Source organism: Sminthopsis crassicaudata, chromosome 2 (genome assembly GCF_048593235.1).
Source record: "Sminthopsis crassicaudata isolate SCR6 chromosome 2, ASM4859323v1, whole genome shotgun sequence".
NCBI lineage: Eukaryota > Metazoa > Chordata > Mammalia > Dasyuromorphia > Dasyuridae > Sminthopsis > Sminthopsis crassicaudata.
This window is the reverse complement of record NC_133618.1, coordinates 674,342,130-674,360,758: the sequence shown is the minus strand read 5'-3', so window position 1 is coordinate 674,360,758 and position 18,629 is coordinate 674,342,130. Positions and strand designations below refer to the sequence as shown.

General features: G+C 36.5%; 1 protein-coding gene across 4 annotated transcripts in view; it reads right to left on the bottom strand.

Annotated features, from left to right (window-relative positions):
* Window positions 1–2,141: 2,141 nt before the first annotated feature.
* ZRANB1 (zinc finger RANBP2-type containing 1) overlaps window positions 2,142–18,629 on the bottom strand; it is a 77,651-nt gene continuing 61,163 nt past the window's right edge. For all 4 annotated transcript variants that reach the window (XM_074297129.1, XM_074297128.1, XM_074297131.1 and 1 more), the window contains 6 exons: window positions 17,936–18,007; window positions 17,065–17,263; window positions 6,263–6,383; window positions 4,768–4,897; window positions 4,195–4,424; window positions 2,142–3,502 (listed from right to left, as the gene is read on the bottom strand). In XM_074297129.1, the coding sequence (XP_074153230.1) occupies window positions 3,356–3,502; window positions 4,195–4,424; window positions 4,768–4,897; window positions 6,263–6,383; window positions 17,065–17,263; window positions 17,936–18,007 (899 nt within the window). In that variant the 3' untranslated portion in view covers window positions 2,142–3,355. The remainder of the gene's footprint in view (window positions 3,503–4,194; window positions 4,425–4,767; window positions 4,898–6,262; window positions 6,384–17,064; window positions 17,264–17,935; window positions 18,008–18,629) is intronic.

The window sequence follows — 18,629 nt, the reverse complement described above, 5'->3', positions numbered from 1 at the left end:
GCATTGATTGACTGAATGGTTTATGCGAATGACTTCCTACAGAGTGACTTCCAGTACCTTTAGTACCTTCCCTTCATTACATACACTTTTTTTTTTTTTTTTTTGGAAATGTACTTCTCCCCCAAAAGAAACATTTTGCTAACATGTAAAGCTAAAATCAAGGAAAAGTCATCCTGATGGTCTAAACTCACTTGAAAGCTGGGTTGTAATGTAACATCCATAATACAAATACAAAGACACAATTTCAAAGTCCTGGACAATATATGCTACTGTGGCAGTTAATTTCCAAAGGAAATCTGTAACACTGGGACAAGCACAGATCATTTCCTGAAGAGTAACACTGAATGAAACCCCTAAAAGAACAGGAAATACCTACTACCAGCTGAACTAAGGCCCCTCCTGCTTGGTGGTATAGGGGAATGATCTGATTGGGTTGTCATGAATAATCTCCTCTTGATCTCAAATCAGCATTATGGGCACCCCTTCCCCATAGATTTGGTAACTTCCCTGGCAGTCTTGGCATTGACTGCATCTAACAAGCCCTACCACTTCTCCAAGGCCAGGTCCAACTTCAGTGGCCAAAGGCCCGCCGAAGTCTTAAAGCTCAGGGGTGGGTGGGGCTGAGATGGGGGGGAGGGAGAAGAACCACCAGGGATCTGAAGGGGAGATGAACCGATGGAGAGTAGTTCTATACAGCGGCCCTTTAGGATGTGACAAAGAGAGCGCACATCTTACAAAGTTAAAAAAAACTCATCCTGGAAATTGTGGTTATCAGAAAGAAGCTATTTAGCATAAAGGTCATTTGCCCACAGGGTTCATTTTCATTTACTGAAGATTTCATTGTTTCAAAATAAACATTTTGCTCAGAATAAGCCAACCTACTGTGGAACCATCTAAAAGCCCCATAACAAGCTAGAAGCATGGAACAGTAGAGCCAGCAATTATTCCCATAGGGAAATCTCTTAACATGTTGTACTAGCAATGCTAGCTACATTTTTAGGGTCATTAATCTGTAATAAAATAGTAAACAACTGGACTCGAGCAGAAAAGCCTGCAGAGCCAATCTGCCAAGTCTTACTGATGAGAGGATAGATGAGTTATACCTAACTTCTCCTTGGTAGGTCTGAGTGTATAACTACAGTGATAACACAGTGGTTTTTCTCAAAACTTTTTATTTCTGGCATCTCCAATTTGGAGGGTAGTCTCTGCTTCCAACAAAGAGAGTGTCGGGAAGGATGTCTGCCTCCAGAAGGGTTACACCATTTAAGTGTCACATTCTGTATCTATTTCCTAGATAAGGAACACTGATCCTACTGAGGAAAAAAGGTCTAACGAGGCCCTTGGGATAAAGAAAATGCTTTCTTTGATCACCAATTCTAATAGCTTACTGTAGAAGAGAAAGCATAATCCATTGGTAATGTTTATATTAAGACTTTTGTAAGAAAACCAATCCTTTCCATTTCAGAGGGAAAGAGCAGACACTGAGTAGAACCTGTCCCGTGCCCGTGTCTTTCTAACTTTGGGTAAGCCACACAAGTCCCTTTGGGTAAGCCTGCACAGAAGCCTACATCACTCTGCCTGGGATTTTAGCAAGCACCAAAAGAAACTTCTTAGACATGTGAGCGAACATGACGTTTCATTTGGGAAAAACTGTAGTGACTTCTGAAAAGAATGAGACTGGGGGCTACAAACTGACCCAGCACTATAGGAGTAAGTTTTGAAACTTGGAGGTTTTGTCGATAGGACCCAGAAGCTGTGCCCATTTCAACACCTTCTAAATAACAAATTCTTGAAGGTTTTCACAGCCTTCAGCTATGGAATTCAGGGAAGGAGGAGGACTTTACTAGGAGACTTCTTTCCCAATTCATATCTCAAAACAAAGACCTTCTATAATCACCCACACTACCACCCAGTTTTCAAAATGCTCATATCACTAACCTTTGCAGCTGTCTGGGAATAAAACTTGACCCGTTACCAATTGTACAGCTAAAAAGTGTCAGCCATTTACAAGGGTTTTCTACTAAAGAATATACTTCGAACTTATACTTAAAAGTTAAAAAAGAATGGCACATCAATCAACATGCAAGAACATCCCAGAGGTCTCTACTGAGAAATTCATCATACAGTGCATTTCAACCATCTGACTCTTTGTAAAATCTTTATTCTGAACTGTCAACAGTGTCCCCACCTGCCTAGACAAAGGCAGGCCCCATTTCTAACAGGATTTACCTTAGAGCCCCAAAGGGTAAGACAGTAAGAATCACGCCAGCTTAAAAAATGCTCTGCTGTGCATTTACAGTGACAACCTAAGAGGCAGGAAATTCTCAATCAAGTCTGAGTTAGCAAACTTCACACAATTCATTGGGTACACAACGGCCCACAGCCCATCACTGCCTTGGCTACATCCCAAGTGCTTGCCTAATGTCCAGGGATGAGTCAATTCAATGACTGGACTTTGCCAGATATTTGGAATAAGAACCCTAATTTTAGGTCACTATTCCAAAAAATAAATAAGTACTGTAGACAGAAAGGAAAAAAAAAATCCTTCAGAAAAATGAAAACAATGAATTAATGGAAAGCTAGAGGCTTCAAAATAAGGGAAGAATATTCTATCAAGTTCAGTCCATGAGGAATTTGGCTTTTCTTCCACAGTTTGTTCCTTAAGATTTTATGCTTATTACACTGGGCACTGGAGGAACTTAAAAAAAAAAAAAAAATCAGATAAAACTTTTGCCGTGGGTAATCTGTGTGAACAAAAAAAATCCTCCTATTATCTGACTGTGGCACCAGCAGAACAACACAAAATGGTCTTTTAATGTTTCAGAATATTTAAAAAGTGATGTAGACCATCAATTCTACCTTAAAAGGAAATTTCAAAAGGCCAAATATCCATCCAATATGTGCTTTGTTAAGTGCCCTCACTGAATAGAAATTTCTCAATCATTTGAAGATGCTGGTACAACTTTTCCTATTACACAACTTCTTACACAACCACATGCGGTACATTTATAGACAGATTTACAATTTGAAAGGAAAAAAACAAAATGTTCTGTCTTGATAATAAAATTAGCTTTTTACAAACTGTAGTCCAACCAGAGTTCTCTGTTCGCACAGCAGATGAGCACTTGTGTTCTCTCCCTGGTGTATGGATCAGAAAATCCCTGGGACAGCAGGTGTCTGCCAGCCGCTCGTTCGTCCTGTAGTGACCGACTGCTTGCAGCGCGACCCCAACCTTGGGGCATTCACCGACCCCGTGGCACCGACAGCTCCCTCCCCATCACCTCACTCGTCTTCCTCATCTTCATCTTCCTCTCCATCCGACAGGGACGTGCAAGGGCGGATCTGTCTGTAGCGGTCAAGCCACTTCTCTACCATCTGGGTGACCAGGGGGGTGATTGCGCCGGCGGGAGCTCTTCTGCATGGCCACGAGCACCCCACCCTCCGTGACACAGCAGTCCAGCCATTCACGAAGCAACTTTTCTTGCTGCTCTTCATTGCCGAGCTTTGAGAGGGGAAGAGAGAAGGCAGAAACCAGCACTGAGACCAAGGGCACGGAGGGTGTTCTCACAGCCTGTCACTGTCACTATTGGGGCACCCACTGGGGAACAGCAAAGCAAAAGAGAGAGAGAGAGAGAGAGAGAGAGAGAGAGTGTGTGTGTGTGTGTGTGTGTGTGTGTGTGTGTGTGTGTGTGTGTGTGTGTGTGTGTGTGCGTGTGTTTGTCTGTATCTGTGTGTACACGTGTGTGTGAGAGAGCACAAGCCTGTGGCACACAGACTGCAAAAGAGTATTTTCACATTTTATGCTGTTACACTACTTTCTGTGCAGGGCAAAAATGACTAAGAAGGCCAGAGAGGGAGGACAAATGTGTTCCGATATGTCATGAGGATTTTATGCTTCCAAAAGACCTGTCAATACTAGAAAGCCTGATAGATATTCAGAGCACAGAAAGCAGGCAATCCAAGTAAACTACAGGCAATGGGGTCAGCTCCAACTGCCTGATCCCTTGCTGCCATCTGATTCATGGACCCCTGGGCGGACTACTCTGATCAGGCATGAGAACCGCAGGAAGGGAGGCCTTTGTGTGGAGAAAGAATGACTTTACATGGAGCCCAGGAGCTGGGGCAGCAGTGGAGGATCCTCTCCTGAACTCGGCTCAAACCGGGGCGCCCCGGGTTCACCAAACGGCTTCTTACCTCTTGAGCAGAGAGAAAATGGATGTGCAATAGCTTCCTTTCGCTATCGACCAAAGGTAAAAAAGTGATGGTCACATCATCATCTGTGTTCAAGTTAGCACCAGCACCTCGATTGCCATAGCCATCATTCTCCATGGCAACTAGGGCCGAGAAATGGCCCCGCGTGTAGCCCAGAGCAATGGGACTTTTCCAACAGAAACTCTGTTCCCAGAGCAGAGGCAAATACACACCTAGGGGAAAAGTGACAGTCAGAAGTACTTTGGGAAGAACCGTCTACCCTCCAGCCAAATGAGCAAGAGTCACTTCAAATGTAAACCTGGTCATCCCCATGAGGTCATTCATTACTCCCACTCCCACATCCTCAATCTATTTCAATTCATGCTATCAAGAGTCCAAGTAAAGTACCCTTAGAACTTTTCTTTCGCCATAATCTGCTCCAAATTTGGGGAAATAAAGGAAAAACAAGCTGTGAGACCTTCCCACCATCCATCAATATGTAAGAATGTGACAAGTAAGAAATTGCATTGGGCCCCAAATGACAATATAACAATACAATATGACCAAATGGCTTACCTTGAAAACGGGTATATCCTAAAGTTTCTCCTCGGAAACTCTTATAATATTTTACTCCATAAACTATAATTGGTCGTCTAAGAATATGTGCAAGTACAAAAATGTGTGTCTGCTCCAAACTTGCTCCAGGCTATGCAAAACACAAAGAAGAACAATTTCTCCTTTCAGGTTTTAGGAGCAAACCAGGCAAAGGAAAAGAAACACAATGGGAAAACCTGAAGCCACCGAGGTTTAGAGATTGGGTCTTTCGATACAGACTACAACAGCTAAAGCAGACATCACAAACTGGCCCAGCAATCTTCAGAGGCTACAAGGGACCTGCTTTTTTTAATGCTAAGGATCAATTAAAGGGTTCTCTTTCAAGATAAAGACACCTAAGATACAAATCACACTGCAGAAATGGTTTCCAATGCATGCCACCAATTCTCATTTATCTGGCACAAAATTCCCACTGGCACGATGTGCCATTTGAGCCCTTTTTCCAATGCACAGATGAGAGTTTTGTGACTTTCTAAAAATGGGAGTGACAGGATTTCAAATTAATACAGTGTAATGTTTTAGAGGGGAAAAGATTCTACAACTCAAAAACTACTCTGCAAGAAGGCCAAAAAACAGTATTTTACTGTAAGATTATTACAATCCTGGACCCAGAAAAAGTATGTGGAAATATTCCACATGAAGTCAAAAGAAGGGAGAGAGAGGCTACCGGTGTGAAACATCTAATATATATATATATATACACACACACACACAAATACATATATATATACATACATATATATATATATATGTATATATATATATATATATATATATAAAAATTATTATTATCAGTTATGGTCACTGTGTTGGATGATTTTTAAACAATTGCTGTTAAGCTAAAAGGAAATAAAATGTTTTTTTTAACTGACATTCTTTCTGAAGAGCTAAAATGGAAGGGTTCCAATAAAAACTGTAGCAAGTTTGGTTTAAGAAAGACATTTCAGGTTGTACCCATTACATTCATTCATTTCTGCAGGACTTTCTTTTAAAAAAATAAACTAACAAAAGGCATCTGTACCCTTTCTCCCATATTCCAAAAAACAAAAGCCTGAAACAAACAGAACCACCCCCATCCCCACCAAGAATTTCCAGATTGGGAGACTAGAACCTTGGTACTTCATTCACCAGTTCAACATCTCTGCAATCACTCTCTGCTCTGGGCAAGAACCTTGCCATGGATTTGTTCGTATTCACATAATAATAGTAGCTCTCAGTTAAACAATGCTTACTATTCACAATTATTATATAATTTGTTTGTTACCACCACCCAGAGCCGGGTACTATTATTTTCATCCCCATCTTACAGGTGGAGAGACCGAGGCTGAGAGATATGAGGTAACTTGCCCAGAGATATCCAACTGAACTCAGGTCCTTCAGACGCTGGACACCACCACTAATATCCACAACAACATTCAAGGGCAAGGGGAAGGCATCAGGCCCCAAGTGTTCTTACCTGACTAGCAAGAGAGAGGATAAATGCCCAATCTTCCTGCCACTGTTCTTCTCTGAGGGAAAAATGTAAACCAAAGCTCTGAGAATACCACGACTCCCACTCTTTCCACCGTGTATAAAACCTAAAACAGTGAACAAAGCTTTTAAAAAGAAAAACTGTAGTCATTCACATAGTAATATTCACAACACTTCAAGGAAGTAGGGTGAAGTTGCAGATGAAGTTGAGCCAATCTAAATTCTTCAATAAAAGTAGTTGCTGTTTCTAGGATCCCTTGGAGTTTGCCACCCTAAGAATTAGTATCATCCCCATTTTTACAAATGGTGAAACTCCCTCAATCCACCAGTGTTGCCTCTGGGTCATCTGGACTGCTCAGAGTCACCTGTCTGACTCACTCCCCAGAAAGGTTTTCATTCAGAATTTCATTCTCTCTAAAGCAATTCTTCCAAATCATGATATTAGGAGCAGGATGCAGCAGACAGAGTAGTCCTCAGAATCTGTTTTTCTGACCCTGATAATGTCACTCACTTAATCCATGGGCAACTCTTTAAAATGCAGTGGATTGATCTATACTGGTAAAAGGAACTCACACTCAAATTTGGAATTCAAATCAAATCACACAGGCCCAGTCAAAAAGTAAATAGCTGCTAACTAATCTTTGACCAAAGAAAAGTCCAGAGTGCCCCTCTAGATTGGGAGCTATTTGCTACCCAAACCACATTTCTTGTATCAGTTTCATCAGCCTTGCCAAAACAATTAGGAAACACCAGCACATATTTCTCAAACAATTAACAGCAACGCCCAAAATAGTTTCCTTGTAATTTTTTTGCAGTTTTAAAAAAATTCTCTGCTAAAACTACAATGAAATCAAATCACTTGATTTAATAGAAAAAGTGTACTGAGTTGAATTAAAACAACTCTTTTTAATTTCAGACCCAACACTTATGAAGATCAAGATACTTTGTGCTAAAGGGTGGAGTCAAAACTGAAAAAGTCCTTGACATTATCAATTTCATGAGCTCTTTTCCTCAAGTCTGGCTGGTAACATCTAAAGAAGCATCTAAAAATCTCATTTGACCCTAAGGCAATTAGTGGGCTGAGCAGCAGAGTTTACAAGCTGATTTCCAACTCTATCTTTCTATATGACACTTTTCACAAAACTGCTTCTTCTATAGGTCATCCCAAAGTGACCAAAAAGTAAATACTTGTTTTCTTTCCAAGAATGATGCTGTCTATAATGAAAAACTAAGCTGAAAAAGAAATGGGTTCCTTCTAGTCTACAGTAAATCATAATTTAACCAAATAGCAGCCCTAGTATTTCAATAATAAAGAGGTTTTATTCTGATACAAACTAATTTTTTTCAATAAAAATTGCCTTATTAGTTTTAAGTATGCAGACATGTCTGAATACTTTCAAACTAATGAGAAAATGAAAATTTGTATTAAAAGTTCAAGATACAGGATTTTAGTGCCAACAGTGTTATTACTAGACCTCTATCCTAAAGAGATCATAAAGGAGGGAAAGGGACCCACATATGCAAAAATATATGTGGCAGCCCTTTTTGTAGTAGAAAGAAACAGGAAACTGAGGGGATGCTCATCAGTTGGAGAATGGCTAAATAAATTATGGTATAGTAATGTTACAAAATATCATTGTTCTGTAAGAAATGACCAGCAGGAAGATTTCAGAAAGGCCTGGAGAGACTTGCATGAACTGATGCTGAGTGAAGTGAGCAGAACCAGGAAATTATTATACACGGCAATAACAAAACTATATGATGATCAATTCTAATTGACGTGGCTCTCTCCAACAATGAATTGATTCAGATCAGTTCCAATTGTTCAGTAATGAAGAGAGCCATCTATACCCAGGGAGAGGATTGTGGGAACTGAGTGTGAATTACAACATAGTCTTTCACACTTTCTGCTGCAAGCTGTTTGCTTGCATTTTTGTTTTTGTTCTCAGGTTTTGTTTTGTTTTTTCTTTTCGATCCAATTTTTCCTGTGCAGCAAGATTAACTGCTGGATTGGATTTAATATATTTTATCATGTATTAGACTACCTGCCATTCTAGAGGAGGGGGTGGGGGGAAGGAGGGAAAATTTGGAACAGAAGGTTTTGCAAGGGTCAATGCTGAAAAATTACCCATGCATATGTTTTGTAAATAAAAAGCTATAAAGGTTAAATAAAAAACATCACAAAGGCACAAAAATCTACTGAAGAGAAACTTTTTAAAAAGCAGAATATTGCAAATAGAAAAAGATATACAAAAATTCACTGAAGAAAAGAACTCCTTAAAAAGCATAAATGGGCAAATGAAAAAGTAAACTGAAGAAAATAATTCCTTAATAATTATAAATGGACTCCATGAGACATCAAGAAACAAAACAAAAGGCAAAAGAATGAAAAAATAAAATGTGAACTATCTTATGTAAAAACTTGTGCAAAACAGATAAAGGAGAGAGAATATTAAAAATCATTGTACTACCTGAAAGCTATAATAAAAATAAAACCTAGAAAATTTTGATAAGTTAACAATATTTTGATATAGTTAAATTGATAAATATTTTGATAAGTTAACAATAAAAATTGCCCTGATATTCAATAATGAAAGAATAAAATAGAAGTTGAAAGAATCTCCTGACTAACTCCTGAAAAAGATCTTAAAATGAAGATTCCCAAGGATATTATCAGAGTTTTCAAATCAAGAGAAAAACTGCAAGTTGCCTAAAAGAAGCAATTTAAATACTGTGAAGTCACAATCAGGATAAAATAAGATTTAGCAGCTTCTATATTATAGGATCAGGGCAATTAGGTGGTACAATGAATAGAATGCAGGGCTGGAGTCAAAAAGAAGCATGTCTCTGAATATAAATCTGGACTCAAGATACAACTATATACAACCCTAGGCAAGTCAATTAACCCTGCTTGTCTCAGTTCCTCATCTATAGAATGAACTGGGAGGAGAAATGGCAAAACACTCCAAATATCTTTGCCAAGAAAATCTCAAATGGGGTCACAAAGAATCAGACAACTGAAAAACTGTTACACAACAACATCATTAAAGGATCAATGGACTTGAAATATGATATTCAGGGGGGCCAAGAAGCTAGAATTACAACCAAGAATCATCTACCCTGCAAAACTGGCTATAATCCTTTTTTGGGAATGGGAGAGGGAAAAAATGTTTATTTAATTAAAAAAAAAAAAAAAAAAACTTTTAACCATTCTTTTTTTTTTTTTTTTAAGTTTTCTATTTTCACAACATATGCAAGGATAATTTTTCAACACTGACTGACCCTTGCAAAACCTTGTGTTCCAATTTTTATCCCCACGTCCTTCCACCCATCCCCTAGATGGCAAATAATACAATATATGTTATACTTGGTAAAATATGTGTTAAACTCTACATAGGCATTCATATTTATATAATTATCTTGCTGCACAAGAAAAATCAGATCAAAAAGGGGAAAAAACTGAGAAAAAAAATAAAATGCAAAAAACTACAACAAAAAGAGTAAAAATGTTGACATCCATACTCAGTTTCCACAGTCCTCTCTCTCTCTGGGTGTAGATGGCTCTTCCTTCAAAAGATCATTGGAACTGGTCTGAATCATCTCACTGTTGAAAAGAGCCACATCCATCAGAATTGATTATCGCATAATCCTATTACCTTGTACCACAATCTTCTGGTTCTGCTTATTTCATTTAGCATCAGTTCATTTAAGTATCTCTAAGCCTCTATGAAATCATCCTACTGATCGTTTTTTATAGAACAATAATATTCCATAACATTCATATACCATAACTTATTCAGCCATTTTCCGACTGATGGGCATCCACTCAATTTCTAGTTTCTTACTACTACAAAAAGGGCTGCTAAAAGCATTTTTATGATCTCTTTGGAATACAGTCCCAATAAAGACACTGCTAGATCAAAAAGTATGCACAGTTTGATAGCCCTTTGGGCATAATTCTAAATTGCTCTCCAAAATGGTTGGATTTATTCAAACTCCACCAACAATGAATTGATATCCCAGTTTTCCCATATTCCCTCCAATATTCATTATCTTTTCCTGTCATCTTAGCCAATCTGACAGATGTGTAGTAGATGTGTAGTGGTATCTCAGAGTTGTCTTAATTTGCATTTCTCTGATCAATAGTGATTTAAAGCACCTTTTCACATGACTAGAAATGGTTTCAATTTCTTCATCTGAAAATTGTCTCTTCATATCCTTTGAACATTTATTGGAGAATGGCTTGAATTCTTATAAACGGAGTCAATTCTCTATATGTTTTAGAAATGAGGCCTTTATTAGAACGCTTGAATGTAAACCTGTTTGCTAGGCCAACTTCATTTGCCTTTTTTTTTCCCCCCATTAATTCCCTTGAAATTCTTGACCTTTTGTACTTCCAGATGAACTTTATCATTTTTCCTAGATCTGCAAAATAATTTCTTGGGAGTTTGATTGATATGACACTAAATAAGTAGATTAATTTAGGTAGTATTATCATTTTTATTATATTTGCTCAGCCTACCCATGAACACTTGATATTTTTCTAATTGATTTGATCTGACTTTATTTGTGTGGAAAGTGTTTTGTAGTTGTGTTCATATAGTTCTTGATTTTGCCTTGGCAGACAGACTCACAAATAGTTTATATTAACTATTTTAATTTGTTATTTTAAATTGAATTTCTCTGTATATCTCTTGCTGCTAGACTTTGTTGGTCATATATAAAAAAGTTGATGATTAACGTGGATTTCATTTGTATCCTGCAACTTCACTAAATTTGTGAATTATTTCTAATAGTTTTTTAGTTGATTCTCTAGGGTTCTCTAAGTATACTATTATATCAGCTGCAAAGAGTGATAATTTGGATTCCTCATTATCTACTCTGATTCCCTTTATCTTTTTCTTATTGCCAAAGCTAATATTTCTAATACAATACTGAATAGTAATGGTGATAGTGGGGTACCTTATTTCATCCCTGATCTTATTGGGAATGGTTCCCCATTATATATGATGCTTGCTGATGGTTTTAAATAAATGTTACCCATCATTTTAAGAAAAACTCCATTTAGTCCTATTAAAAACAAGTGTTTTTAATAGGAATAGGTGTTGGATTTTATCAAATGCTTTTTCCACAACTATTGAAATAATCATATAATTTTTGTTGGTTTGGTTACTGATAAAGCCAATTATGCTAATAGTTTTCCTAATATTGAACCAGCCTTGCATTTCTGGTATAAATTCTACTTGGTCATGATATATTATCCTGGGAATAATTTCTATAATCTTTTTGCTAATATTTTATTTAAGATTTTTGCAGCAATATTCAAAATTAATCTATAAATTTCTTTCTCTGTTTTCACCCTACCTCATTTAGGTATCAGCCCCATATCTGTGTCAAAAAAGGAATTTGGTGGGACTCCTCCTTTTCTCTATTTTTTCTAATGAAAAAACCAAGGACCAGAGCTAAATAGAAAATCTGACTATCTAATACAAGACTCAATAGAAATATAAAAAGGCAAAAGAGAAAGCATAAGGAATTAAAAAAGATTAAATAAACTATTTACACTCCTACCATGGAAAGATGGTACTTGTAACTTCAAAGAACTTTTATTATTATCAGGACAATTAAAAAGAGGGTATGCACAGAGGGCATGGGTACTGAGATGGTTATGATGAATATAAGAAATTCAAATTTAAGGAATGAGAAAAGGGAATGTGCCAAGAGAATGGGAGAGGGAAAGACATATGACAGAGCTTTTACAGTGGAGAGGAAGATTTGGGGGTAAAGAGGGTTGTTCAACACTTTAACTTTACTTTCATCAGAAATGGTTCAAAGATGGAATTAAGTACACACGCAGTTGTATACAGAAATTTATCTTGTCCTACATGGAAGCATTCAAGAGAGGGTATAAGAGAAGGGGGATGGGGAAAAGGAATAGAAGAGTGGGCAAATGGGAAAGGTGTAGTTGAAAACAAAATCCTTTTACAGAGGGACAGTGAAAGAAGAAAGAGAGAAGGATAAATGGGGGAGAGAATAAAATGGAGGGAAATATATAGTAATCATAACAAAAAATTTTTTTACAGCAAGTTTCTCTAATAAAGGCCAATTCTCAAATATATAAAGAATTGAATTAAACTAATAAGAATGTCATTCCCCAACTGATAGTTAAAGAACATGAATAAGCAGTTTTCAGACAAAGAAATCAAAGCTATCTATAGTTACATGCAAATATTTTCTACCCCACTATTGATTATAAAAATGCAAATTAAAACACCTCTGAGATACTAACTGAGATACCTGTCAGAATGACTAATATGACAAAAAATAACAAATATTGGAGGGGACATAGGAAAACTGGAACACTAAAGCAGTGCTGGTGGAGTTGTGAACTAACTGATCCAATTACTCTGAAGAGCAATTTGGATCTATGCCCGATGGACTACAAAACTATGAATATATCTTTTAACCTAGAAATACCACTGCTAAGACTGCATCCCAAAGAGATAAAAAACAAAAAGGAAAAGGATTTATATGTGCAAATGTATTTATAGCAGCTATTTTTGAGGTGAAAAAGATTTGGAAATTGAGGGGATGCACATCAATGGGGAAATGGCTCAAACCAAGTTGTGATATATGTATGATTATGATGTATGTGCTACAAGAAATGCATAAGAAATGAACAGGCTTATTGCAGAAAGACTTACATGAACTGATTCAAAGTTACTGCGCACAGTTAACAGTAATACTGTTCAATGATCAAATGCATATGACAATTATTCTCAGCAATACAATGATCCAAGACAATTCCAAAGGATTTATGAAGAAAAATATTACCTACCTAAGAGAGAAAGAACTAAAGGAGCCTGATTGCAAAGTGAAGACACGAATTGAGAACAAAGTCAGTGCTCATCAAATAGGGAATGACTGAAGAAACTGTAGAATATAAGTATCTTAGACTATTTACTGAATTTAAATACAAACCAGCATAGGAAACTATGTAACTAATGTTCAAATAAGGGTTACACCTAAAAAAGAGACACATTATTCAGATTTGGGAATTTATATGCAATCATCCTTTTCTGTCTTTGTATAGGGAAACATTCATATCTGTGGGCATTTATCAAGTTCATGAAAACAAAAAGATAAATTTTTTTTAAAAAGAAAATGTACTTCTCCTTTCTTTGCAGAAGTGGTAGTAGGGATTATTAATTTAGAATAACACATATTCTATCAGACAGTTAATGAAACTGTCTGGTTATTTTTATTGAACCGTTTTCTTTCTAAGTCTTTGTTACACAAGATAGCTCTCAATATAGGATAAGAGGAAGGCTAGATTTAGGAAAACGGGTAACTTAAAAACAGACAAAATTTTAAGTACATTTTGAAAATCTATAAGTTTTTGACAAATGGGCTGTTCCCACACTTTAATGATTTTAGAATTAAATCTTCCTTTCTAATACACATCAGGAAAGAAGATACAATATTAAAATTACTACTTAACTCAGACACCCAATATCCAAAGTAAGTTCAGAGAGGAATATAAACTACTTGCTACAACTCAATGCAAATAAAACAATGAGACATTTTTTAAGAATTCATGTCTTGGGGGCAGCTAGGTGGTGCAATGGATAGAGCACCAGCATTGAATTCAGGAGGACCTGAGTTCAAATCTGGTCTCAGACACTTAACACTTCCCAGCTATGTGACCCTGGGCAAGTCACTTAACCCCAGCCTCAAAAAAAAAAAAAAAAAAAAAAAAAAGGAATTCATGTCTTAATTCTTACCATGAATCCATAGATCCACTCATCCTTGTTTGGCAATAAATGTTCACATTTCAATAAATACTTACATCTTAAGCAAATGTAAATATGCTTACAAAAGCATGTATTTCAACTCTGAGGTACCACCTCACACCTCTTAGATTGATTAAGATGACAGGAAATGATAATGATAAATGTTGGAAGGAACGTGGGAACTGGGACACTAAAGCAGTGCTAGTGGAGATGTGAAATGATCCAATCATTCTGGAAAGCAATTTGGATCTATACCCAAAGGATTATAAAAACTATGCATATATCCTTTAACCTAGAAATATCACTGTTAAGATTGTACCCCCCAAAGAAATAAAAAACAAAAAGGAAACGGATCCATATGTACAAAAATATTTACAACCGCTATTTTTGTGATGGAAAAGAACTGGAAATTAAGGGGATGCACATCAATTGGGAAATGCCTCACCCAAGTTGTAGTAAATATACGATTATGATGGAATACTATTGTGCTATAAGAAACAATCTGCAGATTGATTTCAGAAAGGCCTAGAGAGACTTACATGAACTGATGCAAAGTGAAGTGAGCCAAACCGAACTAACAACAGAGTAACAAAATTATGTGATGATCAACTGTGATGGACATGGCTCTTTTCAACAATAGGGTGATTCAAGGCAATTTCAATAGACTTGTGATGGAAAAAGCCATGCACATCCAGTGAGAAAACTATAGGGACTGAAAGTGGATCAAAGCATAGTATTTTCACCTTTGTTGTTATTATTGTTTGGGTTTTTTTTTTTTTGTTTTTTTTTTGTCCACACAGCATGTGGAAATATGTTTAGAAGAATTATATATGTTTATCCTATATTGGATTACTTGCTGTCAGGAGGGGTGGGAAGAAGAGAAAAATTTGGAACACAAAGTTTTGCAAGGATGAATGTTGAAAACTATTTTGGCATGTATTTGGAAAAATAAAAAGCTATTATTATCATTTAAAAAAATCCTGGAAAGACTTACATAAACTGATGCCGAGCACAATGAGCAGAACCAAATCATCATTATATATAGTAACAAAAAGATTATATAATGATCAACTGTGACGAACTTGGTGGTTCTCAACAATGGTGATTCAAGGCAATTCCAATAGACTTGTGATGAAAAGATAAGGGAAGGAGGGAGAAAAATTTGGAACACAAAGTCTTACAAAAACGAATGTTGAAAACTATCTTTACTTTGGAAAAATAAAATACTATTGAGAAAAAAATTAAAAGCATGTCTTTTGATTTTTTAGGCACTGCTCACAAACAGAGAAGTTTTGGGGTTTAATATAAGAAGTTAAAGTCCTACATCAGGTTTTGTCCAACCCAGAAAGCCACCAGGTCTGAGATGCTTCCTCTTAGCTTACGTACTCAGGGATCAGGTACGCTTTCTAAGGCAGGCAGGTCTTCTTCCATGGTCTTTTGAAGCATAGCTAACCCTACCCCAACAACCAAAACGAGCCTGCACTTCCTCCTCCCTGAGCTGTCTTCCGTGTTTCTCTAGCTCACTTCTTATGGACCCCACACTCATGGCTTCAAGCCATTCTTCCCATAGACAAGCCCAGCAATCCCTCCTGCCACACCTTGGACATCGCAGACCACAAAAGTAGGCTTCCCATTGTTATTATCAAAGTCTTGGTACTACCTCTGGGAAGTAAGAGGCAACAGCTTTGTAGCCACCAAATGATGGGGGCACAAAAGCCCAGAAGGTGGGGGAATACTCTAATACAGTTCTTTACAATATAGTACAGTCCTTCTCCCTTTTCAGGCACTCAAAGATGATGATTTTTAATGACTCTCAGCTATTTGTAGTATACACATGCACAGCTCTCCCTCCCCCTCCCCCAATAGCAAAATAAGAAAAAGAAAACCTGAATGTAAAACAGAACAAAAACATAAGTAATTATTTATAACTTCTTCACTCAGATCGTATTCCAAATCCTTATGATAAAACAGAGATGACCTCAAGTTTTTAAAGGCCTCCAAATCCTAATAATGAAAAAGAGATGAATCCAAGTATTTAATGGCCACCCCAAGTAAATACAAGTTCTAGTGTCAGCTAAACAACATCTACCTATTTAAGAATGAAATCAAATTCAGTTAAGAGAGGATCACCACTAGAAGGTTAGCAGAACCCAGAAGGGATGTCCAAGGCTATCTCATGCAACCTCCTCATTTTAGAGATGAGGAAACTGAGTAACTTGCCTAATGTCACAAAGGGTCCGAGTACCTAAGGAGAAATTTGAATCCAGGTCCTCTGACTCCATAAACAATACTCTAATCTTCCCATTGTACCATGAGGAATTTTTTAATGGGCAAAGCTACTAAGAACAAAAAAGGGCCTTTACTAAGGCAAGGAAGTGTTGTGACAATAATAGAACTTCTGGAGTAATGAATTCAACTATAAACTCCTTAGGGGCTATTTTTGCCTTCCTTTGTATTCTCAATGCTAATAAACACAGTTCATGGCACATAGAAGGCCTCAATGCTTTTTAACCAATAAAGTATCATAACCATTATCTTTAAAATTTTCTTTATTGTTTTTAACAGAGGGGGAAGAAGGGCAATTTTTAGGGTGGGAATGATCTTCTACTTCAATTACATCTTACCTTGTGCAGTACTTGGCATATAGTCTAAACTCAATAAATACTGTTGATTAGCAGGCACATTCATAATGTCTAGTAGCAGATCTTTAAGGGTTAAACACAGACATCAAGAGTCTGTAAATATTATGTTTCGCAATATAAGGAAAAGATAATTATTTAAAAATCACTTTCAAATACTATACTTAATAACTTGAAGCAAAGATGTGAAAAAAAATGTTAAAATGATCAAACTCATACTTTACAAAGCTTTTCTTAAAAATAAAAAATAAAAATTAAAAAAAATTAAAAAAAAAAAAAAAAAAAAAAAAAAAGCACCACACCAAGCCAAAACTTTATTCTATTCTGAGCTTAGCCAGGGCAGTGTCCCATCTCACCAGTGCGAGCAGTCGTGGAGGCTGTCATGGAGGGCTTTGCGCAGCACTGAGTCCTTGTCATAGATGCCCCATGTCGCTTGCAGCACCGAGTCCAACAAGCAGTCCCCTGCAGTTCGATTCCAAAGTGCATAGAGTCTACTGTCCAAGCGGGTAGCCAATTCCAAGGACCAGTTTATAATCGGAGATTCTTCTTCTAACTCTAAGAAGCATTTAAAACACGCTCATTTTGTGTCTGTGCAATTAAGGAATATTTTAGTAAGAAAGCCTATTCATAACTAATCAGAAATGGAGTGGCATATAATTTATTAGAGATCACATAAGTAAAGTGGGGGAAAAAAGTCTTCTGAATTGTCAAAACGTCACAGAACCCACAAATAAATTATAAAACGTTATTAAAAGACCCAAAGCAAAATGCTATTTAAGAATTAAGTGAATCAGGAAATCACAATCTCATCAACTTACAAAATTTTGTATAAGCATGATACTAAGACTTAACAGTTGGGGCCTAGAAGATAATCAAGTCAAATTTCAAAAATGGTTATTTTACCAATTTGCTTGCTTTCTCCTTTATTTTAGCAAGAACTGTGATACAGTACTTTATAATTCTCATAAACATACAGACGCCAAACAACTATCACAGGGTTATAAAAACTGAAAAGTGAAAGTTTTTATTAAGTGATCAAAAACATAAAAGGTATATGCTCAGTCCCTAAAAATCTGTGTCATACAAAATTTATTCCACTGACCTTTAACAATTATCAACAAAGCAACAGGTTACACAATATAATTAAAGCTAACTATTTTCACTGGTGATGTCACTGGTGGTCTTCAAAAACAAAGGATGAACAACAACAATTACCTCACTGCTTACCTTTCTGAACATCCCTATCAAGAACTTCATCAAATAATTTTTCTTGTACTGAAGGAGGCAAGTCTTCAATATCTGGAAGAATGAGAAACAAAAAGGGAAGGGAGATGTGGAAATGGAAACGTACATACTATAAAAAAGAATCTACTTGATAATGGTGTCAAATTCCATTAACATATCATTTCAACTCAATGTTACAAGATAGCTTTTCAATAGCAAAAACATATAGTTATATTTCGTAAGCTATCAAAATACCATTTTAAAATGCTGAATAAAAACTCATCACTTGCCTATATTTAATTCTATCACAGAGGATTTCCTTTCTAGTCTTCATTTAAATGTTTCACATCTCTTTCTTATTTTCACTCCTTAAAGGTCAAATTCAGTACCTAAATCCAATACTATATCACAAGATCACTAATACTTATAACCAAAATCCACTTTCTCATATGCAGTCAACTATCCATAATACTGCATCCTCTGCAAGACTTCTCCTAATTCAGATTCCAACCCTTCTTAAAGTCACAATGAACTAGTACCCTTAACACAAAATGAAAATCTAATCATTGTGTTGTTGTTCATATAAATTCTTATTGTTAGGACCTAAGTTATACAAGAATATACCGAAGTCTTTTTCAAATTAAGTTTACATAAATTATTAGTTTTAACCTAAAACTACTACTTTTTTTTTCTTTTT